The 22303-nt window shown below is 44.2% G+C and overlaps 1 protein-coding gene across 2 annotated transcripts in view; it reads right to left on the reverse strand.

The window, feature by feature from the left end:
• SNRNP200 (small nuclear ribonucleoprotein U5 subunit 200) overlaps positions 1-22303 on the reverse strand; it is a 1344735-nt gene that overhangs the window by 705514 nt on the left and 616918 nt on the right. For both annotated transcript variants that reach the window (XM_044084204.1, XM_044084205.1), the window contains one exon: positions 6821-6939. In XM_044084204.1, coding sequence (XP_043940139.1) covers positions 6821-6939 — 119 coding nt within the window. The remainder of the gene's footprint in view (positions 1-6820; positions 6940-22303) is intronic.

Below are 22303 nucleotides of genomic sequence, written 5' to 3' on the forward strand. Positions count from 1 at the left end.
TTAAATGAGCATCAGAAGAAGGCATTCAGGAAGCAGTTGAGGAAACTACAGGAAAAAGAAAAGTGAAGTATATTTTGGATTTATGGGAGGTAGAGCAGGTTAAGGATTACTTTATCTTTGAAAGACTACAGGATCAGGCTGGGGTTAAAATAGGGGAGTGGTAGTGTAATAAAGAGACTGAGGTGGAACACTGAAGGGGTAAAAAAAAAAAAAACATTATATGAGGTAAGTGTACAGATGACTTGGGCAGGATCAAGAATGCATAATCTTAATGGACTTGCATGTGAAGGAAATAAAGGTCGGCAAGAGAACGTTGAGGGAAAGGTGGCAGGAGAGAAAGGAGGTATGGGGTAGAGATGAAATAAGGCAGGAGGCCTAAAATGGGAGAATGGGGTTGAGTGTATCTAAGCAAGTAAGGAATCTTCATCTGAGATTACTCCATAACAGCAAAGAATCCTGAAAAAGTCACAAGATAGCCAGTGGGATAAGGCAGAGTGCTAGAAACTTAGGGAGAAAAACAGACAGATAATATGCAGACATATGATGGCCCTGCCCAATCATACATAAACCACTGTGTGCAATAAGTGCTAGCTAGCAAATATACAAGAAACAGATAGGTAATAAACTGTGGATAATGTCTAATTTGGGGTGCACAGTGTGGGGCATGTGTCGAAAACAAAAGAAAAGAAACTTGCTTTTCACAGAGGGGTGGATGGAGAAAGTTGTTGCAAAAGGATGTGAAGAGATGAGAAAACCTATGAAGAGTGACAACTGTGGATGGAGCAATACTGAAAAAAAGACAGACAACAAATAGCTACAGGAGATTGTGTAGGAATAGCAAATTGGGTAGAAGAAAGGTAATTAAAAGAAATTACATTGATATATGTATGAATTTATAATATATACATAAACTAAATGGAAATTAATAGCATAATCGTTGTTGGAATACACATCGTGAAAATAATAAAAATGTAAAAAGAAAACAAAACTCTAGCCTCAAACGGCAAAAGTTGTGTTGTTGTGTCTTTCTGCTTTTCCCGGTTAGGGGTCGCCACAGCGGAATTCTGGTCCGCTAATGATTGGCAGTAGATTTTTACGTGCCGAGTTGCCAACCCTGACGCACAACCTTCAACAAAGGTACACCCATTCATGCACGTCTCCACACAGAAGACGCTCTAGCTGAAAATTGAACAGGACGTCTTACTGTGAGGCGATATCGCTACCGCAGCACCACCGCAGCGCCTTATGGCATTAGTAATAGTTAAATATAACAGAATATGGACCCTAGCCAATCTACACTGATTCCCAGGCATCGGATTACACTGGATTTCATTTCCAATAATTATAAAGGCAACTTAATATTAGGAGATTTTAACTGTATATTTGATAGTTCTGAAACTACAAATAAAAGACTGCTGCATACATCTGCTGTACCAAAAGCTTTAAACAAGTCGGTAGAATCATTTCAACTTGTACTTTCAAATTTAAAAGATAAATCTTTGTTTTCCCCATCAAGATCACAGATTTGGTACCCAAACTAGGATAAAATATTTGCTGCCCATGACTTGTACTCTAAAATCATTAATTTCTCAATCACTCTCTGCCTCTTTTCAGACCACAATTCCTTGATACTAAAACCTCAAAATGGGTACAAACCATTAATCTTTAACTCCAGAATTCCAGCATATATAACTAAAATTAAAGAGTTCAAACCTTGGTTATTATCTGAATTACAGTTCTTAGATATTAATTACACCTGACATAAATAAAACAATATGGGACTAAGCTTACATATATGGTACAACCCTAACTTGGTTAAAAAAAAAAAATTCAGAGAATGGGATTCTGAATTATCTACAATCCAAATTTTTGTCAGTAAAAGCTGAAAAAAAATCAAAATCATTTGGAGATGAAGTAGAAGTATTAAACAATAAATGCAATGACATTTTAACACATAAAACTAGTTTAGCTTTAGAAAAACTAAAAATTAATACCTTAGCCACTTCTCCCAATTATCTACATAATTTATCCACAAGAATCAAAATATAATTAAAAACGAACAATAAAAAGTATCCTGCATGAAAAGAAATGGAAAAATGTCTCTGATATAGGTGGCATCCTTGATAACTATAGAAATCACTACATGGAACATTTCCAAAAAGAAAACATACATATCGACCAATTAAAGCTAGATGAAAAATTAAAACTAGATCTGCAAGCACCCATATCCTAGAAAGAAATTACAGATACAATAAGAGAGTAAAAATAATAAAAGCTCCAGGTATAGATGGCATTTTTTTCTTCTTTCAGCAAACGGCAGAAGTCATACCTGGAAAACCTTGACTGGTGGTGCTGGACTCAAACAAGCACCTTTAAGCCCTGTGCTTTTTAGGCACTGAACAGGGGAGACCTTCCCATGGCAAACTACAAGGAAGAGAACTATGCAGTGAAAGTGACAAAAAGGAAGTGGAGATTATTCACACATTTTTTGACCCTTACAGACAAAAGTGTGCCAAGGTAAGTCCAAGGGGAGCAGAGGGATGCCAGGGCAAATGCAGGTTTTTTTCTCACCTGCGCATGGCATTTCATGACAAATTTGAACAGCAGTGCAAGACAAACTGAAAATAACTTCCACTGTCTTAACCTACTTAACATAATGCTCTTGAAAATGTTTCTTGCACTGTACACTAATTCTCCAGCTAACAGGACAGTTACATAAAGGACACTATCCACAGCAGATAATGCACATCATACCACTCAATTCTTTGATTCATAGGATAGCCAATGAAAAGGTCAAACTTCAACAGGTTAAGACACCTTTATTATACACCAATTCTCTGGTTAAAAGGCTAGCCAAGTTAGTAAGTACCAGAGACCACACTCCAGAGCAACTGATGCAGCATGAACCTTTTCCCAGACTGTGATGAGCTCCATAAGCAGCATCAGTAATAAGTGTCAGGGGAAATTACACACAACAGAATAACTGGTGATTCAAGCCTCTGAAAAACACCGTCAAACTCTGCAAGTAGAAACAGTAGAGAGATATATTCTAAGGAATACCACTCAGTTCAATGCCTGAAAAATGTGTTCTTGATCAAGCTTCAAAAGTGCACAATGGAAGAATCAATGCTTTTGCCTGGGACTCAAAGCCCCCTCTTCAATGACTCAGGCATCATAATACTGCCTGCCTACTTTGCTAAAATGCAGTGATCTACACAAAGATCCCTTGGTCCCTGACCTTCACCACCTTTAACTTTCACTCACACCAACCTAAATACTGAGCTCTTGAACTTAAAACTCACATACAATGTACATTTTTTGTTAACCCTATGAATCCAGAGTACAACTGCAAGGATGACCCCAGGAGCACTCTCTGATTAAGTGACTTACAAAAAAGGCAAATGAAAAACTGAGGGAATCAAATCTATGACTGCAGGATGAAACTCATTAGCAGCTCATTGTCTTCATCTTCTGTGTTAAAATGCCATATGGAATCTGTTATACAAACCATAGCTAATTACCACAGAGTGTGGCCGCAGCTCAGGACTCACACATAAGAGACTACGTATGTTCCAAAGGTAACTGCAATACAAAACTTAATGCCCCTCATCTCACAAACGTAAATGATACCTTTATAAAATGATACTTTTCTAATACCTAACATTTAAACACTTACCTTGGATTCTCAAAACTTGTAAATGTCACTCCCACTGAACCTGAAATCCATGTACCACTGGACAATCACACAATAAACCTGTCATGCCAAATCATCCCTACAAGGAGTTCTTGTTCTGCAACCCTCAAAACCCAGTAAATGTTTTACTCAGCCCAAAGAGGAAGATCAATTCTTGAAATCTCAGCCTACACCTGTCATACTTCTGACCTCCAAACTCTGGATCCAACCTCCAAATTCTGGATCCCACCCAGTTCGGGTTTGTGAAAGACAGATCATGCCTCCTGAACCTGATCGACTTCTTTGAGGCAGTCACCAAAGCCGTAGATGAGGGTAAGGTGGTTCACACAGCCTATCTTGACCTCGTCAAGGCTTTCAACACCATCCCCCAATTCTGGAATTATAGCTAAACTCACTAAACTAGGTATAAATCCCTATGTCACAAGATGGGTTGCCAACTGGCTCACTGACAGAACCCACACTGTAAAAGTTGCAGACTCCAAATCTGACCTCAAAGCAGTGACACACGGTTCCTTCCTGGGACCTCTCCTGTTTGGCATCTACTTCTCTGAAGTACAGGCTAACACAGAAGGCCTCTGACTTACGAAGTTCACAGATGACTGCAAACTAGGAGCCGGAGTCAAGTTCCCAAATTATGTGGACATCCTACAGAAGGGCCTCGCTGAGATAGATGCCTGGTGTCAGAGCCATGGCCTCAAGCTCAATGCCAAAACGTGCAGCGTCATCCCCCTTGGTAAAAACTCTGTACCCATGAACTACCACATAAGTGGTAGTCTACTTAATGCTGAAAGTGTGGTAAGAGACCTTGGGACACAGGTGGACAGTAATCTCTCCTTTGATAATCACATCACCACAGTGGTCAGGAAATCCTTCTATGTGGCTCACCTCATCACAAAAGGTTTCTCATCCAGAAAAAAAGAGGTCATTGTTCCCCTCTACTCATCACTCATTAGACCCATTATAGAGTACAACGCCCCTTTTGGTATGTACCTCACAAGACATCTACAACAACTGGAAAGGCCACAGAAATACCTCACAAAGAGGATTACTGGCCTCTAACAGATGCCCTACGCAGACCATCTCAAAAAACTCCAGCTTTACTCAGTCGCATATCGCCTACTCAAAGGCCATCTCTGCCTAACATACAAAGCTATGTCAAAGCCAGAGCTGTTGGACATGCTCCACTTAAAGAAATCCCAATCCATCCGAGCTACACACTCTAGGGACCCAAGCCTTGTCACCACAACAAACAGAACATGTTGGAGGGACAGATTCCTGTCCCAGAGACGTCCCATGCTCTGGAACAGACTACCTATGTCAAACAGAGCTCATTAGCACTCAAGAAAAATCTTTATGATTGGATGGGAAATAGGAAATGCACCCCAGGGATCACTTCTGTGGCTCTACTCGACAGGGGCACAGGGAAATAATTTTCTTGGGTGGCGAAAGCTAGGGTACCTTTTTGGCTAGGCTTATATAGGCCCTAGGACTAATAGCCTAGCACCTACCTATGAACCTATGAAGAGACCTTGGGACCCAGGTGGACAGTAGTCTCTCCTTTGATAGTCACATCGCCACAGTAGTCAGGAAGTCCTTTTTACGTGGCACACCTAATCATAAAAGGGTTCTCATCCAGGAAAAAAGAGGTAATTGTTCCCCTCTACTCGACACTCATTAGACCCATTAGAGTACAACGCCCCTTTTGGAATGTACTTCAAGACATCTGCAGCAGCTGGAAAGGCCACAGAAGTACCTCACAAAGAGGATTACTGGCCTCAAACAAATGCCATACGCTGACCGCCTCAAAAAACTCCAGCTTTAGTTTGTAGCATATTGCCTACTCACAGGTAATCTCTGCCTAACATATAAAGCTATGTCAAACCCAGAGCTGTTGGACATGCTACACCTAAAGAAATTCCAATCCCTCCGAGCTACACGCTCTAGGGACCTAAACCTTGTCACCACCATAAAAAGGACATGCTGGAGGGATAGCTTCCTGTCTCAGAGACTTCCCATACACTGGAACAGGCCACCCATCTATGTCAAGCAAAGTTCTTCATTATCACTCTTCAAGAAAAATCTTGGAGTGGATGGGAAATAGGAAATACACCCCGGGGATCACTTCTGTGTCTCTGCTCAACAGTGGCACAGGAAAATAACTTTCTTGGGTGGCATAAGTCAGGGAACCTTGTTGGCTAGGCTTACGTAGGTCCTTGGGCCAATAGCCTAGTACCTACCTATGAACCTATGACCCTCACAAGGAGTTCCCTCCTTTAAGACAGATGGTGCCTTTGGCACCCACTAACATATATACACTTTCCCATCTTTGAGACTAACACCCTGTATTTCACATACCTAACTACCATATACTATAAGGAGTCCCTGCCCCTGGATTCTCAACCTTGCAGTTGCCACATTCAATGACTCCACAGAGAGTTCTTGTTTTGGACTCCCACACCTTGTATCCAACTTGCTCATAGACCTACACAGTGAACTGCTACACCTAAACCATCCATCTACCCCGTTTCCCATTTTTGAACATGGGGACAGGCTGTCACTTCAACACTGACAATTGTCTAGAGCCAAGGTTTACACTGGAGAACCTCTTGCTGGGATACAACACCATCTGCTGCACCACTGTGCCGCCTGCTACTCCTAAACCCTCTCCCTTACATCATGTACATGCAGTAGCCCTACTTAACTTACATGGAGTTCCTGCTCCTGATGACCTCCATACAGAATATCTATCATATTTAAAGAGCCATACACATGGAGCTCCTGCCTTGGAGTGCAAACACTGAACTTCCTATATCTACTGAGCCACAGATTTCTTGTCTGAAGCCCTCCTCCTGTATTTATCACAGTAGTAAAGGCAGTTTATATCAATGGACATTCACATATTTTACCTGACACAGCAAATAACTCACACAAGGAATTTGTCACTGGACCATCAGACCTTGTACTTCTTGCTTTAATTTCTAGGTGGATGGAGTTGTACACCTGGAGCTGTTGAAGTTGTGCTGCAGGCTATGGAGAGACTTTCTAAAAGAATCAACAACTGACTTGAAAACATTCTGCAAGTAAGAAAAAAATGTTAAACTACAGAGACCAGGGTTTGAAACTTACCAATTTCATTGTGATTTAAATCATACAGACGCTCAAAAGGAAAGTTTTTCTTTTCTATCTTCTTTATGACCTCCTCTGGTAGCTTCCTGAACTGTCTGAGAGGGCACATGGACTGCCACCTGGACCAGAAACAGAAAGCAAAGGTATCAGCAAACCCAGGCTCAGGATTACTAGTGGTACAACAAAGCAAGCCCCATGTGTTATCATATACAAAACATACATTCCTATTGTATCAACTGAGCTATGACAGGACACTCCCTGAGAGGTGGCAGTTCCCACTCCAATGACCAGAACTCAGCATGTTTTTCTGAAAAACTCTTCCTGGTTCATCTGCTTCCTTACACTGATGCACACTGTGTTTTAATGCACCAGATAAACAACTGAGCATGTCCCCAGCAAGCATATCCTGGCAAATAAAAAATTAAACTCAGATTACCTGTCTGACGTATATGAACTCAAACAGATGCAGACTGGGGGAAGACAACCATAAGCAAAGGGACGTGAGGATTCACTTACACATCTGATGTGAAATGTATCTGTTACATCAAACACAGAGAGCCTTCTTGATAAATACTTGGTTGAGCTGAATCCCAAGCTCAAACCAACATGGTGGAAGGAGATGAAACTGCTCAAGCATAGAGCTCAAACAGCATGTCCTGAAGTAAAGAATTCACAAATGTAATCCAACACCATAAGTCATGGCAAACAGCGAAAGAATAATGCTTGATGAAGGTCTGCAATACACAGCAAGGATCTGCAACCCAAATGTCTAAAACAGAAGCATTCCTGAATCAAGAAATGTAACCAGATACTTTTTCAGTTGAGTAAGCTTTATCCATAGTATTTGCCAACAGAAAATTTGCCTGGAGACAAAAAACAATATAGATGGCAATACACTAAGTGTCTACCTAGCTACTTGAATCCTTTTCCTACCTGGCATAATTGAGACGGAACAGATAATCATCTTTCTAAACTCATGGATTCAGGTAACACCGTGCACATTCACCATTTGAAGGCTGCCAATCTTAATTCCAGGAGACTGATGGACTGATCAATAAAACTTCCAAATTTATTTTCAGAAGAAAACTTCCGATAGGTACTCTATCTGTATGGAAAGTTAGATACGGTTCCCTACATACAGGGGCTTGAAGCTCTAATATCTGATAAAAAAAAAAAAAAAAAAAAAAGAGTAGTGGCCACCAAGAAATGAACTTCCAACACCAACCTCACAGGCACAAAAAGTAGACAAACAAACCAGTCAACCATGAAGACCAATGAGGAAGGTTTTCCTAAGATAGGATGGAGATGCAGCATTCCTTTGAGGAATGTCTTAACTAGGTGACAATGGGCCACAACCTCTCCCTCCACAAGGTCAAAATACACAAACTGCAAATACATGCATCCTAACCATGGGAACAAAATGATGCTCAAATCATGTTGCCCAAGATGTCTCACAATCACCTGCAAACTGAACAAACTGAGTGGAAGAGGTTTCTTCTGCCCATACTAGGACCTGTTTCCACCTGATGGCAGACGTATGAAAGGTACAGGTCTCCTGGCATTCTCAATCAATGATGGGCCATGTGGCAAACAGTGCAAATGTGTAACACACTTTAACAGTATAAGTTTGAAAAGATCACTGTTGTAGTATTCTACATCTTGCACTTCACTGCCAGGCATCTCATAGGTCCAGCCAATATTTAAGAGCTTGGGGTGCTTCCCTACACAGCATACGCCCTCTCATGAGGATGCAATAGCGTGCTGGTATAAGAGCAGCATATGTCTATGCCATTGTCACAGCCTTCTTGCTCCCCAAGCAGAGGCATCTCTGTCAGCATCCTTAAGCTCTAGATCCCCTAGGTCAAAGGCGAATGAACAATCTAACAGATCCCTGCCACAACCCAAGGTCATGTGGGGAAGGGACACACCTATTAATGGTCAACCTACATTCAGAACGCTATTCTTGTCTACAAGGGTAGGGGGAGGAGAAAAGACAGGCTAAAGGGGAAAGGAAGGATCACAACCTCAGCCACACAGGAAAGACTAGACAATCCACTATAGGTATGGTGGGTGGGAATAGCTACCGAAACAGTGAAACATCTTCTGTTATGGTACGTTACCTACACAATTCTACTATATTCTTCATTAGTTCACTGTTGTAGTCTGGAATGACTCCCAAAATGGGGAGTGGATGGTGGAAAGAGGCTTACTGGCACTGCAAAAGACACATGAAGGACAACCTTGGCAAACCCTGAGCTAGCCTTGGACAAGGAATCTAATTTGTATTGTCTGAAGTGGACTAAGGTCCAGGTGGCTACCTCCAGGATGGATCTGGTATCAACTGTTTGCACAAAAAAAACTGTAGTGACTGCTGCCCTGATAAAATGAGCAGACCTATTAGAATGTATCCCTTGCTATGGAAGCAGAAACAGATATAATGGCAGTCATCTGGAAATGCTTTAATTTGTCACGGTCTGCTTTTTTTTTTTTTTTTATCAGCAAAGGATGCGAACTGTTCAGTTTTCCTGAAGTTCTTCATCCTCTCCAGGTAAAATCTGAGCCATCTGTGTACATCCAAAGTACAGATCGTGTGAATGTACATGAGATGCTTGTCCTGCAACAGTAGGTCTCATGTAGAGGAGTGTCTTACAGTCTAACCTTCTATCCCCATTAAGGGGAAAACTAAAACGGTCTTTATGGAGAATCATCTGACACCCAGACTACCCTGTCTGGAATCCTGGAGCAACAGTGTCTTGATCTGTTTTTCCCCAAAGCAAAAGGATTTCTGTGGAACTAGTTACAGGAAGATCTCCAAGTGTAACATCCACTGGTGAGTTTGTCTGCCAAAGAGATTAGTTTCCAAGAGATGTATACTGCCTTTAGAAGGTTACTGTGCTTGACTGCCACTTTCAAAACTATCATTCCCAAGTTGTTCTTTAATGTATGACAGAACTGTGGTATTGCTTGCCACCACTTGGAGGATCCCCTTTTTCCAGTTCTGGCTCACTGCTCCTAGGCTCCGAATGACAGCCCGCATCCTCTTTTAGGTTGATTATGTTGAATTGTCTGCTAGTGACCCTATACCTCTCCAGGCAAAGTACACAGTGTCCAAGAACTGGTCGGGGGTTTCCTGGATAAAATGTACTCCCACAACAAACTTGACCTGTGTCAACAACCAATGCAGTTCTCTTGCTGTGAAAAATATAATGGGAATTTGCTGGTCTAAAATACAATAACGGTGGGTCTGCATACATCTCAGGTACCACTGCAGTTTTAACATGAGGAGCTTGATCAGCTGCATCCTCAGAATGCTAGTGGCCATGAATCCCAAGGCTCTTAGGAACTGCCTGGCTGTGCTTTTGGACCTGGTTGCCAGTTTCTAAAATATATCTGGTAATTTACTAACCTTGTCTGCTGGGAGGATGGTGGGTCAGTGTGGAGCTGCCTAGTAGGGGACCCCTCAAAGAGTATCCTCTGACAGGGTAACAAGGCTGACTTCAAATTCAGAGTGAACCCCAACTCCTAAAAGGATTCCACTGTGAAATCAAAGTCTGCCATCACCTTCCCTAAACCCCCCCTGAATCAAAGAGTTGTTCAGGTAAAGATAAATGTGGATAACCTTCAACATGCAGATGGTGATGGGCAGGGCAAAACATTTGGTAAAGACAGTTAACATGGTAGACAGGTCAAATGCCAAGAAGGTAAATGGAGAGTGATATCCCCACCTAAGAATCTGAAAGTGCCTTTAAGCCTTATGGATGGAGATGAGCAGGAAGCCTTCCTTTAGGTATCCAGCACAACCATGTACTCCTTTGGGTGCATAAGAGGCAGCAGAGCCAGCAGGGTAAGCATCTTGAAAGAAACTTTGTGTAAAATCTTACCATAGACGTCCTTCTCTTCCATGTTGCAGTATTCATCACATATGGGTTTACTCCTCTTGCTCCCCAAACGTCCAGCCAGTACACAAGTTTTCAGTCACTGCATGGTGCGTGGGACATGTGAAGTGGCTAGTGGAACGTGGGCCATAAAAGTTACGTCTGCGTGTACTGGCCCTTAGAACTGTAAGCCCCAGTCAGAACCAGTCCTAGGAAGGGAAATGCCAGTCATAGGCCATCCAGAAAGGGAAATGCAGCATAATATGATGGATAGTTAGATGGGTGGGAAGGAATACTGCAACATGGAAGAGAAGAACATCTATGGTTATATCAAGAATCTCCATGGCAATACCCAGGTTTGCACGGAGTTTACTGCACAATGGTACGTCCTATACTGAGCCAACAGGTATTGCCAACATGCTGGGCGACAGATTAAGTGCCAACTTTACCCCCCCCCCACAAAGGACCAATCACAATACTGGAGGAATCCCAGGCACCCAGTATTACTGCAGGACAGGTTAAAGCTGCATTGTCCAAGGCTAAGAATACAGCTTCCATGGGACCCGACAGTATCCCTGGATGTGTTCTACATGAACTACAAAGTGAACCAGCACCACATCTGTGTGCCCTGTTCAATCACAGCCTCACCTCAGCCTTTGTCCCTACTGAATGGTGCACTGCTATAGTCATCTATCTCCATAAAGGGGGAGCGACTACAGACCCTGGGAATTGTCGCCCCATTAGCCTGACTAGTCTGATATGTAAGGCTATTGAGCACATCATCATGGATCTAATTAACACGGATATAGGGAATCTCTAAACTCTAGATCCCATGCAATCTGGTTTTGTGTAAGGTAGATCATGCCTGTTCAACCTGGTTGACTTCTTTGAGTCAGTCACCAGAGCTGTGGATGAGGGCAAGGCAGTTCATACAGCCTACCTCGATCTGGCCAAGGCCTTTGATACCATTCCCCACTCAGGAATTCTTGATAAACTCACCAAATTAGGCATCAACCCCTATATATCACTAGGTGGGTTGCAAATTGACTCACAGATAGAACCCACAGTTTGAAAGTAGTGCACTCCAAGTCAGACTGCCACCCAGTCGTGAGTGGAGTCCCACAGGGATCGGTCCTGGGTCCTATCCTGTTTGGCATTTACAGTCCAGGCCAACACGGGGGGACTCCGGCTGACCAAGTTTGCAGATGACTGCAAGCTGGGAGCCATTATTAACTCCCCAAGTGATGTAGACATCCTACAGAAAGGCCTCACTGACACCAATGACTGGTGTCGAAACCATGGCCTTAACCTTAATGCCAAAAAATGCATCGTCATCCCCTTTTGGAAAAACTCAGTTCCCACTGATTATCACACTGATGGAAGCCCACTGAATGCGTTATAAGAGATCTGGGGACACAGGTTGACAATAACCTTTCCTTTAACTGCCACATTGCCACTGCAGTCAGAAAGTCCTTCTATGTGACACATCTCATTACCAAAGGTTTTGCATCCAGGAAGAAAGAAGTCATCATCTCTCTCTACTCTTCCCTCATTAGGGCACTCATCGAGTATAATGCCCCATTTGGCATGAACCTCACAAGACACATGCAACAGCTAGAAAGGCCACAAAAGTACCTCAGAAAGAGGGCTCCTAGGCCTTAAATACATGTCCTACATGGACAGACTCAAAAACCTCCAGCTATTCTCTGTCTCATATCGTCTACTAAGAGGCGATCTCTGCTTGACTTACAAAGCCATGGCTGACCCAGCTCTGTTAGAAATGCTACATCTAAAAAAATCCCAATTTCTCCGCACCACACGTTCCACAGACCTCATCCTCATTACCACAATAAACAGAGCATGCTGGAGGGACAGTTTCATAACCCAGAGACTGCCGATGCTCTGGTATAGACTTTCCATACATGTCAAGCAGAGCACCTCACTGGCCCTCTTCAAGAGGAATCTTGAGTGGATGTGAAATGGAATGTTCACCATGGGGATTACTCCAGTAGCTCTACTTGATAGAGGCACTGGGAACCAATGTCAGGTGGCACAATGCCAGCGCACTTCTATGGATTAGGCTTGTAAAGGCTCCAGGGTCATTAGCCTAGTATACACTTATGAACCTATGATAAGATTTTACACAACTTGTCTATGTCCTTCTATTCACATGTTGCAGTATTCATCCCATATGGTTGAGTGCCAAAGCTCACTGTGAAAAAGGGGGTTGTGGTATAGAGGCAGTCTCCAGGATTTCATAAAGGACAGCCCTGGCAAACCCTGCCCTGGCTCTGGAAATATTGTGTAACTTGTAATGTTTGGTGAAGGTGTGCACTGATGACCAAGTGGCTGCTTTAAGAATGGCAGAGGTATCCAAACCCCCTGAAGAAGGTTCCTGAGGAGGCCATTGCCCTGTTGGAGTGTGCTTTAACAGTACCTTGCAAGGATTTCCTACGGTACTTGCAGCAGAAGGTGACAGCTTTGGAAATCTAAGTTGAAACCGTTTGTTTGGTTACTGCCTTCCCTAGGGCCCTGGGGTTGAAGGAGACAAACAGTTAATCAGCTTGTCTGAAGGGCTTGGTTTTGTGCATGTCTAGGGAATGGAGTACTCTCTTACTGTTTCCCTGTGGGGGTTAGGAAAGAAATAAGAAAGAAAGAAAGAAACAGAACCAAGACGCTATCCTCCAAAAAAAGGAAGCCAATCTGGTGGTCACCTGCCATAAACAAACTGTGCAACAGAAAGAAGAAACCGTTGCAAAAGAGAGTAAAATCCCATGAGTGCAGGAGCTCCCTGGTCAGCCTCAGTAAGAAGCTGAGATCCCTTATAAGATCCTCCAAAGTTAGTTACGAAAAAGTACAGTTTTGTACCTACCATAAATGTAGATGTCCGAACTGGATAGCATCTGCAGTCATAACAAGTGGGTTGTCCTGTCGTCAGGCAGCCCTTCAGTCGGTCCAAAGTCCGGGTCCGCTGATGTCGCCTCCACCCGGCGTCATCTCTGTTGGTCTTGGGTATAAAGGCATCAGCCTTCCTCAGTGTTTCTTGCCCCAGATGCCAGTAGCCCTCTTGCAGGCTAAAATTTGGATAGATGCCAATGTTTCCAAATAGATAGAGGTAAACACAACAATAAGCATGTATGTACATATACACAAACAAATACACCATAAAGACTCCCCAACAGCTAGCTATTAGAAGGGTAAACACCCTAGGAGTACCACAGAGGGAAGGAGGGAGGGTAATCCTGACTGCAGATGCTATCCAGTTCGGACATCTACATTTATGGTAGGTACAAAACTGTACTATGTCCTTCATGGATGCATCTGCAGTCATAACAAGTGGGTAGAATACCATAGCCAAGTAGGGGAGGAGGATAAAAGTAGATTATGGTGTGTTTAGGATCCCTTGCAGTACAGCAGTGGCAAACCCTGCTCGGGATCTGGAATATAGAGGCAAATTATAATGCTTGGCAAATGTATGCACGGAGGTCCAAGTAGCCGCCTCAATAATGTCTTTGGTTGCCACTCCTAAGAAGGCTGTGGTAGTGGCTGTTGCCCTTGTAGAATGAGGTCTTATGTTCTGTGGAATTGGTTTTCCATGGAAGGAGTAACAGAATCGTATGCAATTTCCTATCCATTTGGAGATTGTCTGTTTGGAAATAGCTTTTCCTTCCCTTCCTGTTGCATAGGCTACAAAAAGTTGGTCAGTCTTTCTGCTATTTTTGTTCTGTCCAAGTAGTGTAGCTGTCTATGTACATCCAAGGTATGCAGTATTCTTTCCCTCTGTTTTGTGGGTTGGGAAAGAAGGTAGGTAGGTGGATTGCCTGGTTCAAAGACACTCTGGATACCACCTTGGGCATAAATGTAGGATTAGTCCTCGTGGACACTCTATCTTGGTGGAAGATTAGGAAGGGTTGCACTGCCATTAAGGCCTGTAGTTCTGAAACCCTCCTTGCTGAAGTAATTGCCAGTAGGAAAGCAGTTTTCCATGACAGGTGTTGTAGGTCTGCTGTTGCTGCTGGTTCAAAGGGTGATAGTGTCAACTTTTCTAGCACAAAGTTTAAATCCCAAGCTGGTAATGGTGGTTTCCTTGGAGGTTTTACATTCTTGATTCCTCTGAGGAACTGCCTGAGCAAAAAACAGGTGTATCAAAGCTGTATTCTGCTGAAATAGCTGATGCATGTATCTTGATGGAGGAGTAGGACAGGCCTGAATGAAGAAGTTCAGATACTCCAGAATGTTAGGCATATCTATGTTTGACACATCTTTTCCTCTTTCCGTACTCAGATGACAAACCTTTTCCATTTTCCAGCATAGTTCCTTCTTGTTGAAGGTCTGCGTGCTTCAAGAATAATGTCTTTAACTCTTTGGGAAAGTTCTGGAATAGCTGCTGTTATGTGATGTTCCATGCAGTCAGTTGCAAGGTTTTTAGGTTTGGATGTATGATGCTGTAGTTGTTCTTAACATCAAAGGCATCAGGGAATTGTCCACATATTGTTCGAGACATGCTCCTCAGTAGTGGGTACCAGTGTTGTCTTGGCCAGTTTGGAGCTATCAGGATTATCCTTGGGCGTTCTTCCTTGATTTTCAGTAGTACCTTGTGTATCAAAGGAAGAGAATGCATATGCTGTTAGGCCTTTCCAGTTGAAGGAGATCCACTTTCCATGCTAATGGGTGGAATGTCCTTGTGCAGAATTTTTGAGCTGGTGATTGAGAGGTGATGCGAATAGGTCTATCTGTGGCATTCCCCATTTCTTTGAGATGGTCTTGAAGATGTCGGTGAAGCTTCCATTCGTGGGCATCAGTGGTTCTGCTTAATATGTCTGCTAGGGTATTGTCTTTCCTGGTACAAATATTGCCTGTAACTGGATGTTGTAGCTGAGTGCCAGGGTCCACAGCTCCAAGGTCATTCTGCATAGGGGATATGAATGAGTGCCTCCCTGTTTGTTGATGTACCACATGACTGTGGTGTTGTCTGTCCTTATCATCAACTGGCCCTCTTTGAGAAATGGTTTGAACTTTTGGATAGCCAGTTTTACTGCCAGCATTTCTTTTAGGTTGATGTGCAGTTGAAGTTGATCCTGTGTCCACAATCCTTGCACGCATTTGTCCAGCATGTCTGAGGCGTCTGTTGTGATGGTCTGGCTTGCTTGACATCTGCGAAAGGGTAGGCCTGGGTTTGACTGGCATGCCTGAGCCCACCATAGGAACTCCTGTTTTAAGCATGGAATTAGTGGGATTTCTGTTTCTAGACTGTGTCTGTGTTGGGACCATAAATTCTTTAGGTACCACTGTAGTTTTCTCATATGTAGTCTGGCAAATGGAACCAAGATTATGCATGATGCCATGAAGCCCAAGGCCTGCAGTACTTTTCTTGCTGTTAACTTGTTCAGTTTTGTTAGTGCCAAGAAGTAAAGAGGAAGTTCTTTTGTTTTCTGTAGTCAGGAATGCCATTTGTCCTTGTTTGGGAAGGTATCAGCCTTGACTTTTGTAAATTGACTGTGTATCCCAGTGCTTGTAGCAAGTAAATGACCCTTTGTAAATCTGTTGTCAGCTTGCTTTTGTTGTCCCTTGTAGCAGGCAGTCGTCCAGGTATGGGTAAATTTGAATTGCGGAAGTCTGCAATGGGCGATTACTGATGCCAGGCATTTTGTGAATACTCTGGGCGCAGTAGATAAGCCAAAAGGCAATGCTGAGAATTGATAGTGCTCTGATCCTGCAAGAAATCTGAGGTATCTTCTGCAGATTGGTCGAATGGGGACGTGCAGGTATGCCTCCTTGAGATCTAGAGTTACCAGCCAAGACTCCTTGCCCAGCATGGGAAGAAGTTGCTGTAGGGTCAGCATTTTGAATTTTGGGACAATGATGTATGTATTTAAGGTGGACAGGTCGAGAATTGGTCTCCAACTTTTTCCTTTCTTGGAACTAGGAATAGTCTGAGTAGAACCCTTTCCTTGCTCTGCTGTTGGCACTCTTTCCACAGCTCTCATGTTTGCTAACTCCATTATCTGGCGTAGAGCCTCTGTTTTTGATTTGGAGGTAGATTTGGCATTCCTCTTTTGACTGGTAAAGTGTGGAAGTGAAACCGGTAACCTTGATCTATGGTTTGTAAAATCCACTTGTCCTTTGTTATGTAGTGCCAGTTCTTTGAAAATAAGGTTAACTTTCCGCCTAGAGGAGCTGCTATTTGTTCCCTGGTAGGCGGATTTAGGCTTAAGTCACTGTGGTTGTGTTGATGTAGTGGCAGTGGCTGTGTCTGTGCCTCTGTTGCTACCTTGCCACTGTCTTCCTCTGTAGGCACCTCCTCTGGATTGGTTTCTGCCTCTGGAACGTCTATTCCTGCCCCTTTGAAATTTTGTGGAGTCAGGAAAGGACCAATTTTTGGCAGGCCAGTTCCTGCTAAACCTTGGGGGTTGAACCTGCAAGAAATCTTTAACAGTTTGAACAGATTTTGCCTTTCCTTCCATTTTCTTCATAACCTGCTGGGCAGGTGTACCTAACAAACTTGTCTTGTCCATAGGAGCATCTAGCAACTTAGCTTTAACATGATCCGGTAAAGCTTGTTCCTTTAGCCATGCATGCCTTCTTATCACTGTGCCTGTCATGGCTGATCTAAATGAAGCCTCCAGTGCATCATAGCCACATTTTAAGGAATGGTTGCTAACCTGTTGTATGTTATTTACCATCTCTAATACATATTTCTTATCAAGAGATTCATCAGTGGTTAGTTTTTTAGTTAACTGATCAAGCATAAACTCTTGGTATTGTATCATGTGAAACTGACAGTTTAAAGCTCTAGCTGAGAGAGTAGCTGAAGTGTAGACCTTTTTACCCCATCTGTCTAATGACCTTGCTTCCCTTTCAGAAGGAATAGGGTTTTAGCTATGGTGGCTACTGCCTTGGGACCCTGGGATTTAGTTTCTGGGTCTGCAAGTGGAGCCTTGTAAAGGTGGTGATGAGTATCTGGCACCCTGTAAAATCTGTCTGGTTTGGCAGGGGCTGGGGGTAAAGAATCTGGAGCGGAGCAAACATCATTGAAAGCATCATCCACCACAGAGAACAGGAGGTATAGCTAAGGGCCTGTGCTGTGGGAGGTGCAGAAAAGTCCTAAGTCTTTTTCTGGAGTCTGAAAAATCCTGTTGCTGCCATTGGAACTGTTCTCTCATGGCATGTAAGGTTTCCCCAAAGGAGAATTCTTCTGGTGGGGAAGCTGGAATGGATTCTTCAGCATCAGAATCTTCAAAATTGGAGAAGGGAGCCTCTGGCTGGTCAGTTATGTCTGATTCATCAGCAGAATCATCAGAGGACACTGGCTCGGGGCTCTGCCCTAGGTCTCTTCTCTGGGGGCTGAGAGGCCCTGTCTGCGTGAGATTGAGATCCTCTAATTAAAGAAATTAAATCTTCTGCCAAAGTAAGCATTTGAGAACTAGAAGAGGGCCTGGAAGTGGGGGTTTAACAGGCACTGTTTTAGTAGTCTTGGCTGCTTTAGCCCTGGCGAAGGCCTTGATGGACATGGCTGCTGGAGGCCTAGCAGCACCACGTGCTGGGGTAGAGACATCCAAGGGATGGTGTCTGATAAGTCAACCACCGTAGTGGGTAAAATTTCTGAGGTCGATTCAAGAGTTGTAGCAGGAGCCTCAGTTGTAGGAATATGACCATGGTTATCTTTGCGTTTTGGTAGATTGGGTAGTCGGAGGATCCGGCGGCATAATACGCAAAATCAGAACCAACTGTTCTGCAAACTCCGAGTTGCACAGGCGAACAGGCTGCTGGCTGGGCCTAAACAAGGCAGACAGTAAGAGTGGAAATCTTTATGAGGTATTTGTTTCCACAGTTTAAACAATTGTTAACTTTTTCTGACATCAGCTGAGGCAAGAAAGAGTGCTTTAGAAGTCTTGGTAGAGTAATCTCTGGATCCGAGCGAACAGCTTCTGCTTGGGCACCACGGCAAGAAAGACTGAGGAAAATGGCGTCGGCTGATGCCTTTATACGAACCAACAGAGATGACGTCGGGTGGTGCGACATCAGCGCGGACCCGGACTTTGGAATCCGGCCGACTGAAGGGCTGCCTGACGACAGGACAACCCACTTGTTATGACTGCAGATGCATCCATGAAGGACATCAAAATCGCCACTAAATCCAAGGACAACCACAAAGCATTCTATAGCTAAGTCAAGAATCTAGATGTCAACACCCTGATCTGTTCTGAGTTACAGCACAAAGGCACGAAAATTACAGAATCAACTGATATTGCCAACATCCTGGCAGATCGGTTCAGTGCTAACTTTACCCCCCTCTCACCCCCTAAAGGGCCCATATCTATACAGGAAGAATGCAGAGTCCCTGTAATCACAACTACGCAGGTAAAAGCTGCACTCTCTAAAGCCAAAAACACAGCATCCATGGGACCGGACAACATCTCAGGCTGCATTTTACACGAACTTCAGAACGAAATGGCTCCCCACTTAAGCACCATGTTCAATAATAGCCTCGCATCAGGCTTTGTGCCCACTGAATGGCGCACAGCAACAGTTATCACACTCCACAAAGGGGGAGCTACCACTGATCCCGGGAACTATCGACCTATTAGCCTGATGAGCCTGGTCTGCAAGGCCATGGAACGTATCATCATGGAACTCAAAGACATCGGTAACCTCCAAACTCTGGATCCCACCCAGTTCGAGTTTGTGAAAGGCAGATCATGCCTCCTGAACCTGACGGACTTCTTTGAGGCAGTCACCAAAGCTGTGGATGAGGGTAAGGTGGTTCACACAGCCTATCTTGACCTCGCCAAGGCTTTCGACACCATCCCCCATTCTGGAATTATAGCTAAACTCACTAAACTAGGTATAAATCCCCATGTCACAAGATGGGTTGCCAACTGGCTCACTGACCGAACCCACACTGTAAAAGTTGCAGACTCCAAATCTGACCTCCAAGCAGTGACAAGTGGAGTACCACAGGGTTCCGTCCTGGGACCTCTCCTGTTTGGTATCTACTTCTGTGAAGTACAGGCTAACACAGAAGGTCTCTGACTAATGAAGTTCGCAGATGACTGAAAACTAGGAGCAATAGTCAAGTCCACAAATGATGTGGACATCCTACAGAAGGGCCTCACTGAGACAAATGCCTGGTGTCAGAGCCATGGCCTCAAGCTCAATGCCAAAAAGTGCAGTGTCATCCCCTTTGGTAAAAACTCTGTACCCATGAACTACCACATAGGCAGCAATCTACTTAACACCGAATGCGTGATACGAGACTTTGGGACTCAGGTGGACATTAGTCTCTCCTTTGATAGTCTCATTGCCACAGTAGTCAGGAAGTCCTTCTAAGTGGCACACCTCATCATGAAAGGGTTCTCATCCAGGAAAAAAAAGAGGTCATTGTTCCAGTCTACTAGTCACTCATTAGACCCATTATAGAGTACAATGCCCCTTTTGGAATGTACCTCACAAGACATCTGCAGCAGCTGGAAAGACCACAGAAGTACCGCACAAAGAGGATTACTGGCCTCAAACAAATGCCCTACACTGACCGCCTCAAAAAACTCAAGCTTTACTCCGTAGCATATCGCCTACTCCGAGGTGATCTCTGCCTAACATATAAAGCTATGTCAAACCCAGAGCTGCTGGACATGCTACACCTAAAGAAATCCCAATCGCTCCGAACTACAGGCTCTAGGGACCTAAACCTTGTCACCACAATAAATAGGACACGCTGGAGGGATATATTCCTGTCCCAGAGACTTCCTATACTCTGGAACAATCTACCCATCTATGTCAAGCAAAGTTCTTCATTAGCACTCCAAGAAAAATCTTGATTAGTGGAAGGGAAATAGGAAATACACCCTGGGGATCACTTCTGTGTCTCTGCTGAACAGTGGCACAGGAAAATAACTTTCTTGGGTGGCGTAAGCTATGAAACCTTGCTAGCTAGGCTTACATAGGCCCTTGGGCCGACAGCCTAGTACCTACCTATGAACCTATGAAAGTAGGTAGGTGGCTGGCTTGATTAAGTGAAAGGTCATTCATCACGTTGGTAATCAAGGAAGGGTTAGTTCTAAGCATAACCCTGTCAGTGTAGAATACTATGAAAGGTGGAATACCCATGATGGATTGCAGCTCTGACACTCTTCTGGCTGAGGTAAAGGCCATGAGTGAGTAGGACAGTCTTCCATGTACAGTGTTTTAGGGAAGCTTTGTCCACTGGCTCAAATAGAGTGAGAGTAAGCTTTTCCAAAACATAGTTGAGGTGCCATGGGGTGGAGATGGCTTCCTGGGGGGGGGGGTGTGAGGTGAAGGACCCCTTTAAGGAATAAATTAGCTGGTAACCTGGAAGTTGCGGGGGGGGGGGGGGCAGAGGAAGACATGCTGAAATGGCAGACAACTGGGCTTTTATGGATGAGTAGGCCAACCCTGTCTGTAGTACTTCACACGGGTACAACAGTGCTAGAGGGATCTTACTTGCAAGCTGGTCCAACTGTCTTTTGAAACACCATATAGAAAATCTCTTCCACTGATAGGTAACATTTTCTTGTATTTGGTTTCCTGGCCTCCTGCAGGACAGTGAGCATGTCCTTGCTGTAAAGGTGTCTGAAAGGTCAGAATCCTATCAGCCACAGTGCGAGGTACAGCAATTGCCAATGAGTGTATTAGGGATCCCTTGAGCTGTGCGAGAAGGTCCACTCTGAGGGGTAACTTGTGGTGACTGCCCTTGGACAGCTGTAAGAGTAGGGAGAACCAATGCTGTTCTTGGCCAATAGGGAGTCACCAACAACATTTTTAGTCTGTCCTGTCGGATCTTCAACAGAACCTTCTGTACAAGGGGGAAGGGGGAAATGCACAGAGAAACTTCCCCTTCCAAGAGACTGAGAAGGCATCCGTTGCTACTGCCTGAGGGTGTGAGTCTTCTTCAGAAGGAAGGAAGTTGCCGGTTGATGGAGGAGGCAAACAAGTCTATTTGAGGTGTACCCCACCAGTGGACTAGGTCCAGGAAGACATCCCAGTGAAGCATCCATTCGCGGCTGTTTGTTATGGATCTGCTGAGGGAGTCTGCCTGGGAGGTCTGTTGTGAAGGAATGTACACTGCCTGCAGGAGAACTCCCTGGGAGGTGGCCAGTTCCCTACACCAAGAGAACTAGTCTGCAAAGTAAGAAAGATTTGGGCCCCTCCCACATTTGTTGAGATACCACAGCACTGTGATGCTGTCTGTGAAGATCTTTAGTGGTCCTTGTTGTAGATGGGATTGGAAGGCTCTCAGGGCCAGGAATACTGCCCTCATCTCTCGGATATTGATGTGTGCTTTTTTGTGTGGCACTGGCCACAGCCCCTGCACTTTCAGATGGCCTGGAGTTGCTCCCCAGCCCACATCTGAGGCATCTGTGTGCATGATCTGTTTGGGTCGAGGCGGTTGGAGGGGAAGACCTGGACAGAGGTTCACTTGCTTCAGCCACCACTGGATTTCTAGTTTGAGGCAGGGCAGAAGGGGACCCTGTATTCTAAGGGGTGGGAGTGATGGGTCCAGAATGACTTTAGGTACCACTGCAACTTCCTTGTATGGAGTCTTGCTAATGGTAACATGGGGATAGTGGCTGCCATGTAGCCCAGGAGC

This window comes from Protopterus annectens, chromosome 9.part0 (genome assembly GCF_019279795.1).
Source record: "Protopterus annectens isolate FY-2018-M chromosome 9.part0, PAN1.0, whole genome shotgun sequence".
In the NCBI taxonomy this organism is placed as follows: Eukaryota; Metazoa; Chordata; order Ceratodontiformes; family Protopteridae; genus Protopterus; species Protopterus annectens.